We start from the raw sequence: 14,322 nt of genomic DNA on the forward strand, positions 1-14,322 counted from the left end.
ACACCACTTTTAATAATTATAATGACCCAACAGTTATATCAATCACGATCATCCTACCTAAAATTTTGTTCCAACTATTTATCATCGTTAAATTTGTCGCGGCAACAAGAACCCTCGCTCCTGCTCGCAAAACTGGGACGGACGAACTCTGCTTCTCCATGCCGATTGGTGGCCGATCCAAACCCCACCCCCCCGGGCAGGACGGTCGTCATCCCCCACCCCTGGCCCTTCACTGATTTGCCCTCGGTGCTCGCGGGTCGGGCAAACGGCCGCTTACGCCCCGGGGCCCGCGGCGACTCGTTCGGTTCGGCGTTCCAGCTGTCTTGGGGGTGAGCAGGCGAGCTGTGGAGTGATGTGACGTTGAGAGGTGCCGCACTCAAGTGCCGCGTCTCTATTTGACTGGCGCGGAGGAGGCTTTAGAACCGATCGGTGGGATAATCGATCGCTTAACCCGACCACGCCGGGAGAGGCGCCTTCGAACCGACGATCCAACCGGCAGGGCTTGCCGGCTACCTAACCGGCCGAACATCCCCACCCTCCGCTGCCGCTGCCCGTGTCTAGTCGTACCCATCTGACGAGGAGGGGCTGTCATCCAGCAGCGGCATGTTGGCCAGCGTCTTCCCCGCGCCGCGGTGCACGGACATCTGGAGCCTCCCCCCGGACCTCTCGATGAGCTTGCGAGCGTCGCCCAGCGACATGTTGTCGGTGGCCGTGCCGTTGATCTTCAGCACCACGTCGCCTTCCCGAACGCTGCCGTCCCGGGCGGCCGCCCCTTCGCCGCCAACGCCCTTCACGTAGATCTTGCTGCCCAGGCTCAGGCCGTAGCCCCCAGAGCGATTGCCCTTCGCCAGCGTGACCGTGACGAGGCGTGTCCGGCGCACGGGAGACGTCGAGTCCAGGTCCCCCGCCGATCGGCCGAGGCCCCGGTTGCAGGCGCGCCCGCGGTCCGGACTCCGCTCTGTGGCTCCGTTGGGGCCACGGTCCCGGCCGCCCCCGACGCCGCTGCGCCCTTGGCTCCGATCCCCGCCCCTCCACCCCGCGATTTGGTCCAAACCGCCATCCCAGCTGCGGCTGAGGTCGCGGTCCAGGCCGCGGTCCCAGCTGCGGCTGAGGTCGCGGTCCAGGCTCGCCTCCCTACCCCGGTCCAGGTCGCGGTCCAGGCCGCGGTCCCAGCTGCGTCCGAGCCGGCCGCCACCGCAGACCGGACCGCCGTCGGCGCTCCGGTCTCCTCTCCGCTCTGCGCCGCTCCGGCCCGCGCCGACCTGCCGGCCGCGCCGCTCCTCGGCCTCGTCGCCGAAGTCGGGGTGGACGGCCACGATCCGGCTCGCGTCGTCGCAGTCCTCGTCGTCCTCGTCGTCGTCGTCGCCGCCGTACGGCCGTCGACAGGCGGCGGCCGCGAGGCGCGAGCCGCCGGCCCGCCGCAGCACGACGACGCGCGCCGTCGCGGGGCTCCGGCGGAGCAGCTGGAGCGCGTGGGCGTGCTCGGCGTTTTCCACGCTCGCGCCGTTCACCGCCACGACGCGGTCGAGGCGCCGCAGGAGGCCGTCGGCTGGGCCCCCCCGCAGGACGTCGGACACCACGACGGAAGCCTCGCCGCTTGGGAAGTACGGGTTGTCGCGGCCGCCCGACACCGCGATGCCGAAGCCGGCACCGGGCGCCCTGGTCAGGGTCACCGTGTACTGCTCCCACGCGTCGCCGTCCGCCATGGCCGCACGCGTCGGGGGAGGGCGACGGCGCTGGGAAGGAAAAGTGCGCAAGGGGGCAGCCGTCGGTTGGTCGGTCGGTTCCGCTGTCGGGGGCCACGTTGCTGGGCCTCCCACAGCGGTTGACAACCACAACGGGGGTCTCCTGTGTAGGGAGTTGATAGCCCCGGCACCAATGACTCGCACAGACACCCGTAAGACTCGCTCACATAGAGACGCATAGACTCGCATAGAGACCCATAGACTCGCATAGAGACCCATAGACTCGCATAGAGACCCATAGGCTCGCATAGAGATCCATAGACTCGCATAGAGACCCATAGACTCACATAGAGACCCATAGACTCACAGAGAGCCATAGACTCACATAGAGACCCAAAGACTCGCATAGACACCCATAGACTCACATAAAGACCCATAGACTAGCATAGAGTCCCGTAGACTCGCATAAAGACCCATAGAGACCCATAGACTCGTATAGAGACCCGTAGACTCGCATAGAGACCCATAGACTCACAGAAGACCTGTAGATTAGCATAGAGACCCGTAGACTCACATAGAGACCCATAGACTCCCATAGAGACCCATAGACTCCCATAGAGACCCATAGACTCACACAGAGACCCATAGACTCCCATAGAGACCCATAGACTCCCATAGAGACCCATAGACTCACACAGAGATCCATAGACTCACATAGAGGCCCGTAGGCTCACATAGAGACCCATAGACTCGCATAGAGGTCCATAGACTCGCATAGAGACCCATAGACTCCCATAGAAACCCATAAACTCACATAAAGACCCATAGACTAGCATAGAGACCCATAGACTCACATAGAGAACCATAGAGAACCATAGACTCACATAGAGTCCCCATAGACTAGCATAGAGACCAATAGACTCACATAGAGACCCATAGACTCACATAGAGACCAATAGACTCACATAGAGACCCATAGACTAGCATAGAGACCCGTAGACTCGCATAGAGACCCATAGACTCCCATAGAGACCCATAGACTCACATAGAGACCCATAGACTCACAGAGAGCCATAGACTCACATAGAGACCCAAAGACTCGCATAGACACCCATAGACTCACATAAAGACCCATAGACTAGCATAGAGTCCCGTAGACTCGCATAAAGACCCATAGAGACCCATAGACTCGTATAGAGACCCGTAGACTCGCATAGAGACCCATAGACTCACAGAAGACCTGTAGATTAGCATAGAGACCCGTAGACTCACATAGAGACCCATAGACTCGCATAGAGACCCATAGACTAGCATAGAGACCCATAGACTCATAGAGACCCATAGACTCCCATAGAGACCCATAGACTCCCATAGAGACCCATAGACTCACACAGAGACCCATAGACTCCCATAGAGACCCATAGACTCCCATAGAGACCCATAGACTCACACAGAGATCCATAGACTCACATAGAGGCCCGTAGGCTCACATAGAGACCCATAGACTCGCATAGAGGTCCATAGACTCGCATAGAGACCCATAGACTCCCATAGAAACCCATAAACTCACATAAAGACCCATAGACTAGCATAGAGACCCATAGACTCACATAGAGAACCATAGAGAACCATAGACTCACATAGAGTCCCCATAGACTAGCATAGAGACCAATAGACTCACATAGAGACCCATAGACTCACATAGAGACCAATAGACTCACATAGAGACCCATAGACTAGCATAGAGACCCGTAGACTCGCATAGAGACCCATAGACTCCCATAGAGACCCATAGACTCGCATAGAGACCCATAGACTCCGATAGAGACCCATAAACTCACATAAAGACCCATAGACTAGCATAGAGACCTATAGACTCACATAGAGACCCATAGACTCCCATAGATTCACATAGAGACCAATAGACTCACAAATACATCTGTCGACTCACATAGAGACCCGGAGAATCGCATAAAGACCTATAGGCTCGCACACAGACCAATACGCTCACATAGACTCGCATAGAGACCCATAGACTCACATAGAGATCCATAGACTCGCATAGAGAACCCCTCGACTCACATAGAGACCCATAGACTCACATAGAGATCCATAGACTCGCATAGCGACCCATAGACTCACATAGAGACCCATAGAGTCACATAGAGACCCATAGACTCACATAGAGACCCATAGACTCACATAGAGACCCGTAGACTCACACGGACTCGCATAGAGACCCATAGACTCACATAGAGATCTATAGACTCACATAGAGACCCATAGACTCACATAGAGACCCGTAGAATCGCATAAAGACCCATAGACTCGCATAGAGACCCATAGACTTACATAGAGACCCATAGACTCGCATAGAGAACCCCTCGACTCACAGAGACTCATAGACTCACATAGAGATCCATAGACTCGCATAGAGAACCCCTCGACTCACATAGAGACCCATAGACTCACATAGAGATCCATAGACTCGCATAGAGACCCATAGACTCACATAGAGACCCATAGAGTCACATAGAGACCCATAGACTCACATAGAGACCCATAGACTCACATAGAGACCCATAGACTCACATAGAGATCCATAGACTCACATAGAGACCCATAGACTCACATAGAGACCCGTAGAATCGCATAAAGACCCATAGACTCGCATAGAGACCCATAGACTCACATAGAGACCCATAGACTCGCATAGAGAACCCCTCGACTCACATAGAGATCCATAGACTCACATAGAGATTTATAGACTCGCACAGACTGAGCAGTGATGAAGCCGGGTTCTCAAGTGCAGCGAGTTGATGGTAATTTTTGTGGTGGCGTCATTACAGCTCTGAAGACAAAATAAAATATTGTTTTTTGGTTTGTAATGTGAGGAGCATTGCACTCGAATGCCAAGTGGGTGAGCCAAGTGCTGCCCTCTCCCGTGTGGACCAGAGAGGACAAGCCGAGCTCAGGGCTGCCTGACCCCAAACAGATCGAGAGAGGCCTTCAGATGTCGCTTGCAAAGGAGTCAGAGGTGCATTTGACGTTGCGGGTGTGCAAAGGGGTAGAGAGTTCCACACAGAAGGGGCGACAGCAGAGAACCACCATGAGGCTGTAACAGTGTAGTCGCGTGTATAGTGTAGTGCATATCAGTGTAGTGTATAGTGTAGTGTATAGTAGTGTATCGTAGTGAATTGTAGTTTAGTGTATCGTGGTGTAGTGTATAGTTCAGTGTAGAGTGTAGTGTATAGTGGTGTAGTGTATAATAGTGTAGTGTATAGTGGTGTAGTGTATAGTTCAGTGTAGTGTATAGTGGTGTAGTGTATAATAGTGTAGTGTATAGTGGTGTAGTGTTTAGTGTAGTGTATAGTGGTGTAGTGTTTAGTGTAGTGTATAATAGTGTAGAGTGTAGTGTAGAGTGTAGTGTATAGTGATGTAGTGTTTAGTGTATAATAGTGTAGAGTGTAGTGTAGTGTATAGTGGTGTAGTGTTTAGTGTAGTGTATAATAGTGTAGTGTAGAGTGTAGTGTATAGTGTAGTGTATAGTGATGTAGTGTTTAGTGTATAATAGTGTAGAGTGTAGTGTAGTGTATAGTGGTGTAGTGTTTAGTGTAGTATATAATAGTGTAGAGTGTAGTGTATAGTGGTGTAGTGTTAGTGTAGTGTATAATAGTGTAGAGTGTAGTGTAGAGTGTAGTTTATAATAGTGTAGAGTGTAGTGTATAATAGTGTAGAGTGTAGTGTAGACTGTAGTGTAGAGTGGTGTAGTGTTTGGTGTAGTGTATAATAGTGTAGTGTATAATAGTGTAGAGTGTAGTGTAGAGTGGTGTAGTGTTTAGTGTAGTGTATAATAGTGTAGTGTATAGTGGTGTAGTGTTTAGTATAGTATATAATAGTGTAGAGTGTAGTGTATAGTAGTGTTTAGTGTAGTGTATAATAGTGTAGTGTATAGTAGTGTAGTGTATAACAGTGTAGTGTATAGTGGTGTAGTGTTTAGTGTAGTGTATAATAGTGTAGTGTATAGTGGTGTAGTGTTTAGTGTAGTGTATAATAGTGTAGAGTGTAGTGTATAACAGTGTAGAGTGTAGTGTAGAGTGTAGTGTATAGTAGTGAAGTGTATAGTGTAGTGTATAATAGTGTAGAGTGGTGTAGTGTTTAGTGCAGTGTATAATAGTGTATAGTGTAGTGTATAATAGTGTAGTGTATAGTGGTGTAGTGTTTAGTGTAGTGTATAATAGTGTAGAGTGTAGTATATAGTGGTGCAGTGTTTAGTGTAGTGTATAATAGTGTAGAGTGTTGTGTATAGTAGTGAGGCTGTAACAGTTCGAGACCCTTGGTGGTCTCAATCCGGTCAGGGTTCTTTCTGTACTCAATTTGCCAAAATTCCAGCTCCTGAGAATGTAACACATTGACTCTTTGGCGTGAGTGGGAAAGTGCTGCCTCCCAATGCGTGGAACAGAGGTCTCATTGGAGGGAGGGGCAGGAGGAGAAGAAAGAGGAGGAATGGGGGAAACAGGAGAAGGGGGAGGAGGAGGAGAAGACGAAGAAAAAGACGAATAAGAAGAATAGCTCTTGGCGGTAGCTCTGCGATATCCGCTTCCGCGGGCCGTTTCTAACGCGCAGGGCCGCACTGCTCTGCGGGATGGATCTATCGTCATGGATGTTGCTCATCTCGTGACTACGAAGCGACACCAGCAGCTCCGTCCGCGGTCGCGATGCCAGCCGAGCGGCGCGCGAGTGATGCCCGGCTCACACCGGCATCCCGAGCCATCGATTGCTCTCTGCAGAGACAGTGGTGGACATTCCACAATCCCATGGCGGGAACTTGTCTATGCGCTCCACTGCTGAGTGGAGAGCCGAATGGAGTTCAAAAGAACTCGCAATCACCACGCTGCCGTGAAAGACCCAACGCTGAAGATCCCCTGGGGTTTGATCTTCCACGAAGCTGTTCATGGTCCCCACCCCAACTCGCAGCCACGACACAAACCATGGCAGCAGCAGATGCGGATACCTGATCATGATGATGATGCGCAAATGGAAAACTTTCCAGTAGTGGTGGTGCGACTGCGGTCATCCAGAACAGAGACCGTAGTGCAACGTGTAACGACGTCATGTCCCGAGCCACAAATACGAAGAAGGAGGCATCACAGCGGCGGCGATGATGATGATGATGATACACACCAACTCCGCTTCTGATCCTCACGCGGTTGTCTGGCCTGACCACCTGGATGTGAAATTGTAGTCGTTGTCTCTGCATCCACGTTGAGAAACGTCCATTAAGATTATTTAGATTGTTTTGGCTGCGATTAACGTCTGATGGGGCCACTTTTTGTTGAGCTGCCATTTGTGGCCAGGTTGCTTTTTTAAAACAAGTTCACACCTCAGTGGGGCTTTGCCTGGTAGGATGTGGATGGTTTAGTGTTGTTTGTGTCGGGTGATTTCTTGATTTGAAGCTTTCGTGACTGCAGGAATCCAAACTCTTTGGTTCTTTCGGTAAAGTCACGTAGGTGACTTTAACCGAAAGAGACAAAGAGTTTGGGTGATTTGTTTCATCGTAATAATCCAAATGTATAATGCCCCATTTCATCCGAGGCTCCCAATTCGCAGTGCATGAAGAGCAGTGAAACAAAAACAGAATCAGGGGGCAACCGACCAAACTAAAGAGGCAATGCTCTGTTTAAAGAGATGGGGGTTTCAAAGCAGACTCAAATACATCGACCGACTCTCATTACCCTGATTTCAAGTGGCAAAGGCGTTCCACGGCTTCTGGGTGCCCCGCTAAGAAAAGCACCGATCACCGAATGAGCGCAACCCTCGCCCCGGGGTGCTGAGCAGTCGGAGATCAGACGATCTTCAAGACCTTGATGGAGCATATATAACATATATAAATGTGTTAGTTCCTTCTAACTCGATTCGGCGCTTTCGTGACTGCAGGAATTACGCTTTGGTTTTTTATCGGTAAAGTCACGTAGAAATAAGAAAATTAAAATTACATAATAGCATACGACGTTTCGATTGCAACACAATCATTGCTTGTGTTGCAATGATGATTGCTTGTGTTGCAATCGAAACGTCGTATGCTATTGTGTAATTTTATTTTTCTTATTTCTACGTGACTTTACCGAAAAAAACAAAGAGTAGTTCCTTCTACTTGGCTCTGCTATCGTGTCTTTGTTACTGATTGTTGTTGGAGCGTTCTTACCCCGTGCCACCTACTGGGCATCTGTGAAAAGAGCTTTATAGCTCGTCGGATTCTTCCTGCATACACATTCTGATTCTGACATCGGAGCGGCCATACGAAAGACCACTGTGGGCTTGGTACTCATTTCATCCACCTCGGAGGGAGGGATGATGAGCTGAGTTAACCCCACCACCCAAACCAGGAGTTGAACTCGCACCTCGTCCGCTCGCTCTACCGCCGTGTAGCCTTCTGCAGACTTTGGGGGCAAGGGCTGTTAGTAGCGAGTAGCAGCGCCTTTGAAGGCCGGCACGACGACGTTGACAACGCACCGCACCCGGTACTCATTTGAGGCTGAGTAGACCTAGGGGAGGTCCGGGACCGGTTCAAACATCCGCCACCGCCGTTGGGGATCGAACTCGGGTCGCCGGGTTCGGTAGCGCAGCGTCGCGCTAAACCGCTAGCGCTCCCCACAAAGAGGATGGAAATACCGGCGTAAGGCACTACAACTCGAGTTACAAGAGCTACGCCTGTCCACAAAAGCCCTATACAATCCCCGTATCCCTATCCATTTGTATCAATTAATGTTTCTGCGATCCCATAAGCAGGTGAGTGTGCATGCACGCAAAGGCGAACTGAGACAATTTGGACTCACTTTGGGTTGTCGAAGCGCCGGATTCTTCGTCGAGATGCGAGCGAGACGAGAGTGGATTTTGTCTTTGACTCAACGGTTTATGGAACGGCGTTTGCAGAGCGTTTCGGCTGAAACAAATCACTTGTTTAACCAGTGTGTGTGTGTCTGTGTGTGTATATACACACAGGATGTATATATACTGAGTGTGTATATATATACTGTGTGATACAGGGCCCTCTTGCCAAGTCCACTGTTGAATGGGTGGAGGTCACTCGATCAACGGCCCGTGTCTACCTGACTGACTAGTCCCCCCTAAGTGTGTGTGTCAATAGTCCATGTGTGTGTGTCAATAGTCCGTGTGTGTGTGTCAATAGTCCGTGTGTGTGTGTGTCAATAGTCCGTGTGTGTGTGTCAATAGTCCGTGTGTGTGTGTCAATAGTCCGTGTGTGTGTAAATCCCTGTTGCAAGTCTGAAAAGTAAAACTGATTGTTGTTGTTTGAGAGAGTGAGTGTGTGTGTGAGACAGAGAGTGTGTGACAGAGAGCGTTATAGAGGCGTTTTTGGCTGCTGTTGTGTTTTGAGTGAGAAAAGGTTTCTGAGCAATGATCACTTCCCTGTGCTCTGCCTGTGTGTGTGTGTGGCTGTGTGTGTCTGTGTGGAGCAATACTATTATCTCGTGTTGAGAACAACAACCATCCCGCACAGCGAACACCTTTTACCTATCTGCAAGCTGACCCCACCCAGACGCCAATGATTGATGGACCTCTACCATCACGCCAAGACAAAGTTCCCCCGTGTAGCCTTAACAGACTTGTCGGGGCAAGTGCTGTTCGCGGAGTAGCACCTATGAAGTCCGAAACGGCACACGAGGGGGTGGGTGGCCGGCGCCACGTCCGGCCGCCTTTGTCTCCCAGTGGCGATGTTTACTACACACCACACCAGGTAATCATTTGAGGCTGAGTAGACCTAGAGGAGGGCCCAGGACCGGTTCAGATAATCGTCACCGGTGGTGACCGTGAGCTGAAATCGAACTCGGGTGGCCGGGTTCAGGTATATGTATGTATGCACACATACACATACAGATATATACATGCAGGCATACATAGCCACTCATATGTATAAAACAACAACCGCCATTCGCTACTAAGTGGCGGTGACGTCACCACGACGCTTGTGCCAGGCCATGTGCACGTTGAGGCCACGTGAAGTGTCGAACGCCCTCTGACAGAAGGTCACGGGGCAGACCCAGCAGGTGCCACGGGTCGACTGACTGAGATGACTGGCTGATGTACCACCAGTGCCCCCTACTGTGCCAACTTGCTGTGCTTTAGCCACCCGGCGCTCCGCTCGTTGTTGTGAGCGTCGCTCCTCCGCCCTCCGTTGTTGTTGGAGGGCGACTGCCTCCAACTGCCCAGTAGCAGCGTCCTTCACGAGCCTCCTCCACAGAGGCCGATCTTGACACCGCTGGTACCAGTCATCGGCAAGTTCACTCAGCTCCACGTCCTCCTGTACCACGTCACTCCATCTCTTCTCTAGCCCGTGCCGCGCCAGTTTAGCCCCTCAATCCGGCCGAACAAAAGCTGTTTGGGCATGCGGTGGCTGGGCATGCGGGCTACATGACCCAGCCAACGCAGCCTTGCCTGCCGGAGGAGCTCACCGATGGGACTGTCCAGATCTTTCAAGGATTTGTGAGCTCCTCACACAATCCAGCCTGGTTAAACCCAGGATGGGTCGTAGGTAGGCTAGCCTAAATGTTTCTAACCGGCGAAGATGTTCCATTAGGGGGGTCCACGTTTCGCAAGCGTAGAGAAGGGAGGGAATGACTGTGGCCAAGAAGACCTGAAGCTTTGTGCGGAGCGACAGACCAGGTAGCTTCCACACAGCGTTACGCAATCGATGAAAAGATATTGCCGCTCGGCTGATTCAGTGTGAGACCTTTGCTGTCAAACCGGAGCTGGTCATGAGCACACTGCCGAGGTATTCGAAGCTCTACACTCTCTCCACAACTGCCCTATCACCAATTGAGAGTTGTGGGGGTGGAGTGTCCGATGGTACAAAATACCCAGGCAGGTGCTTAGTTTTGGTGGGGCTGATGGTAAGTCCCCACCTCTTAGTGGCACGCTCCAGGTTCAGCAGCAGCGCTTCCAACTCCTCTAAGTGAACAGCAATTACCAGATCATCGGCATACGTAACATGGTTGAGCAATAGGGAGCCATCCCTTGACCGCACCCGGACATCGATCAGCCTCCCATTGTATCTGTATCAGATGTAAATTCCTCCGGTATAGCTATTGAAGGCTTCATGAACTACGTGGTCGAAATAGATGTTAAATAATGTGGGCGCCAGAGGACATCCCTGTCGCACCCCAAAGTGAACAGGAAATGGCTCCGACTCCCAGGCGCATCTTACAGATGACAAGTCGATGGTCACTGGGCAGATAAACTCCACGGTAGGTCCTGGTGTCAAGGACATGTGTCCGCATCCGCTGTTTCGTCACTATGTAGTCCAGCAGATGTTCTTGCTTTGACCCGGCATGCATCCATGATGTGTGGATGTGCCGATGCCGGAACAGTGTGTTGCTAATTACAAGCCCATGGGCTGTATAAAAATCTAGCAGCCTCCTACCGTTGTTATTGAGCTGATCTGGCCCATTCCCTCCAATCACTCCAGACCAGGTGCCAGCATCATGACCAACTCGGTCATTGAAGTCACCCAACAAGATGACTCTATCCCGAGGGGCCACTTTAGCCAGCACCTTTGACAGGAGGTCATAGAAGGCATCTGACTCATCGGACTTGCCTGCATCCCTCCACGGATGTTCGTCTTCGGTGGGGGCATAAGTAACCACGACCATCACTCCTCGCCTCCGGTTGATGGGAAGGCGAGCCCAAAGTAGCCTGGGGAAAGTTTTAAATCGTGGTTCAGTGGTAATTCATTGAAGGTGGAGGGGTTACCAGTCCCTCGCAACCGTCCAGAGTCCCAATTTGGCCGCTGTGGTGGTTACAAATGCCATGGGGGGAATGGCCAATCTAAATTGGTCCTCCCCCCCCCCACGGCACCGCTCACCACAGCGTTGCCGTCAGGCGCCAACGAGAAGGAAGGGTGTTGTTTTATTGTATACATCAATATTGACACACACACACTAGTCATGTACGTCCACACACACACACGCATGCAACACAAGTTGGGGGTATTGTAGCGTTTTATTAGAATCCGTTTATTGTGGGTGGGTCCAAAGGCAAACAGCCATTGAGAAGCAACACGAACACCACCCCGACACTAACACTCCACTAACACTACACTACCCCTACACTACTCCTACACTACTCCTACACGAACACGACTCCAACACTAACACCACCCCTACACTAACACCACCCCTACACTAACACTCCACTAACACTACCCCTCCACTGCACCAACACCACCCCGACACTAACACTCCACTAACACTACACTACCCCTACACTACTCCTACACGAACACGACTCCTACACTAACACCACCCCTACACTAACACCACCCCTACACTAACACCACCCCTACACTAACACCACCCCTACACTAACACTCCACTAACACTACCCCTCCACTGCACCAACACCACCCCGACACTAACACTCCACTAACACTACACTACCCCTACACTACTCCTACACGAACACGACTCCTACACTAACACCACCCCTACACTAACACCACCCCTACACTAACACCACCCCTACACTAACACCACCCCGACACTATGGACGTATATATGCTGCACGTATACCTGTGTAGTGTGCATGTGCCATGTGATAATAATACAACTAGGAAGCCCTTTGTAGACCCCGCTGCTGGATGAAGGTCTGTCCATGGCTTGTGGTGATGGCGTGGGGGAGTGGTGCTCTTTGACCATACTTCACCACGCTGGTCAGTGGCGAGTCGATGTCTGGGGTACAACTCCGGTTAGCACGACCCTCGGCGGGTCTCGTGTGCTGGGTGGCGGTGATGGTGGTGGAAAGTGTGGGCACTCCCGCCTTTCCCAAGACGTGCCACGGCCCGGCGTGGAAGAGTAGGCCAAGTACAAAGCGAGTTTCAGCTCTAGAGCTCGCTCGCCAGCAGTGGCGTTAGCGAGGCAATTGCAGGTGCTGCGCCTTTGAAATGTGATGTACAATTCGACTGTGTGGAGATACCCCGCCAACCCCACCTTGGCCACTCAGTGGCGGTGACGTCCTTCCCAAGGTGGTTAACAGCGTTGTGGACAATCAGTAATGATATAATTAGACAGAAAGTTGGTTGTGCATGCACACACCCAGGGACGCGGCCCGCGGTGGCTATGAGATGTTAACTACCTCGCCTGGTATACAGGAGGTCGTAGGTTCAAGCCCGACCCTGACGCCTGCTGTATATTTGGAGTTTACGTGTCTCTCTCATCATCATCACGGTGCCTGGGAGATGTTAACTACCTCGCCTAGTATACAGGAGGTCGTGGATTCGATCCCGACCCTGCTGCTGCTGTATATTTGGAGTTTACGTGTCTCTCTATCATCATCACAGTGGCTAGGAGATGTTAACTACCTCGCCTGGTATGCAGGAGGTCGTGGATTCGATCCCGACCCTGATGCCTGCTCTATATTTTGAGTCTGCGTCTCTCACTTATCATCATCACGGTGGCTAGGAGATGTTAACTACCTCACCTGGTATGCAGGGGGTCGTGTGTTCTATCCCGAGCCTGACGCCTGCTGTATATTTTGAGTCTGCGTCTCTCTCTCTCTCTCTCCCCGTGGTCGCGTGGATTTTTACACGCTTTCATTTAACTCACAAGTCTGTTGTGGTTGTTATTGTATCATCAAATCTTGTAGCTCAATTTTAACCCACTTCCCAATTTGGTATCGACTGCAAACTTGGTATACTTATGTCATACTGATGACAACACTATATTCTATCATAAAATATAACTTTTTTAAACATTCTTTTTTATATGTTATGTTTCGGCTTGGGTCTAATTGCCCACGCTCAACTGACGTTGTCTGTAATTGGCCACGGTCCCCTTACGTTGTGGCAAGCTTCGGGGCCACTTCTTGGAGTCGTGGAGTTCTTCCATTAATAGCACATTTCATAAAAGCGTGTTTAAAAAAAAGTGTTTTTTAATATTATTTATTCTCTGAGTCATAATCCGCTTTTCCCCCTCCACATTTAGAGTCGACGTCACCGCGCGTTTAAGAGTTATTTGGCTGCCGCTATAACTGTCCACGTGGCGATGATGATGGTGATGAGCCACTTCGTTGGGCTATACTTCGTGATGACCAGGGTCGCTTCTGGAATAGAGCTACACAGCTCAGCGGTGGCCCTTACCGGCACAAATAAAATTAATAAAAATGTTTAGTAGTTTAGCTGATTTGGCTCGACACACTAATGCATAGACGACTCCCAGAGCCCGATCAAATACACAGGGGTGGTGCAAAGTCGGCAAACGTAGGGCAGGGTTATTAAATGCATCTTAACAAGTCACAGGGGGTTACTTAATGTACTGCATTTTAACACACACTCCCAAGGAACAAAACATGCGAACCATTCAGCAACGGCGGAGGGCGGTAGAAGCGACGTTCACAAGAACGAGAGGAGGCTGCAGGGAGGATTAAACGCAGCGAGTTGGCGCACTAGGGGGCGCAGGTGGTGCATCTGCCCAGTCATCTCAGTTAGTCAACCCATGGCACCTGCTGGGTCTGTCCCGTGCCATCCTGCACCTAGCCTGGCACAGCAGTCAACCCATCGCATCTGCTGGGTCTGTCCCGTGCCATCCTGCACCTAGCCTGGCACAGCAGTCAACCCATCGCATCT

General features: G+C 51.4%; 1 protein-coding gene across 1 annotated transcript; it reads right to left on the reverse strand.

Annotated features, from left to right (window-relative positions):
- Positions 1–219: 219 nt before the first annotated feature.
- Positions 220–1,816, reverse strand: LOC116955175 (tight junction protein 2-like). The gene has a single exon (XM_032976188.2). It carries the CDS (start codon positions 1,704–1,706, stop codon positions 558–560), a length of 1,149 nt encoding a protein of 382 aa, XP_032832079.2. The 5' UTR covers positions 1,707–1,816; the 3' UTR covers positions 220–557.
- Positions 1,817–14,322: the final 12,506 nt, after the last annotated feature.

Source organism: Petromyzon marinus, chromosome 58 (genome assembly GCF_048934315.1).
Source record: "Petromyzon marinus isolate PM22_M1 ecotype Great Lakes invasive population chromosome 58, UKy_Petmar_22M1.pri1.0, whole genome shotgun sequence".
Lineage (NCBI taxonomy): Eukaryota > Metazoa > Chordata > Hyperoartia > Petromyzontiformes > Petromyzontidae > Petromyzon > Petromyzon marinus.

What these genes read in the sequence shown, in the direction of transcription:
- LOC116955175 (XM_032976188.2), bottom strand. Translation starts at nt 1,706, where the DNA reads ATGGCGGACGGCGACGCGTGGGAGCAGTACACGGTGACCCTGACCAGG.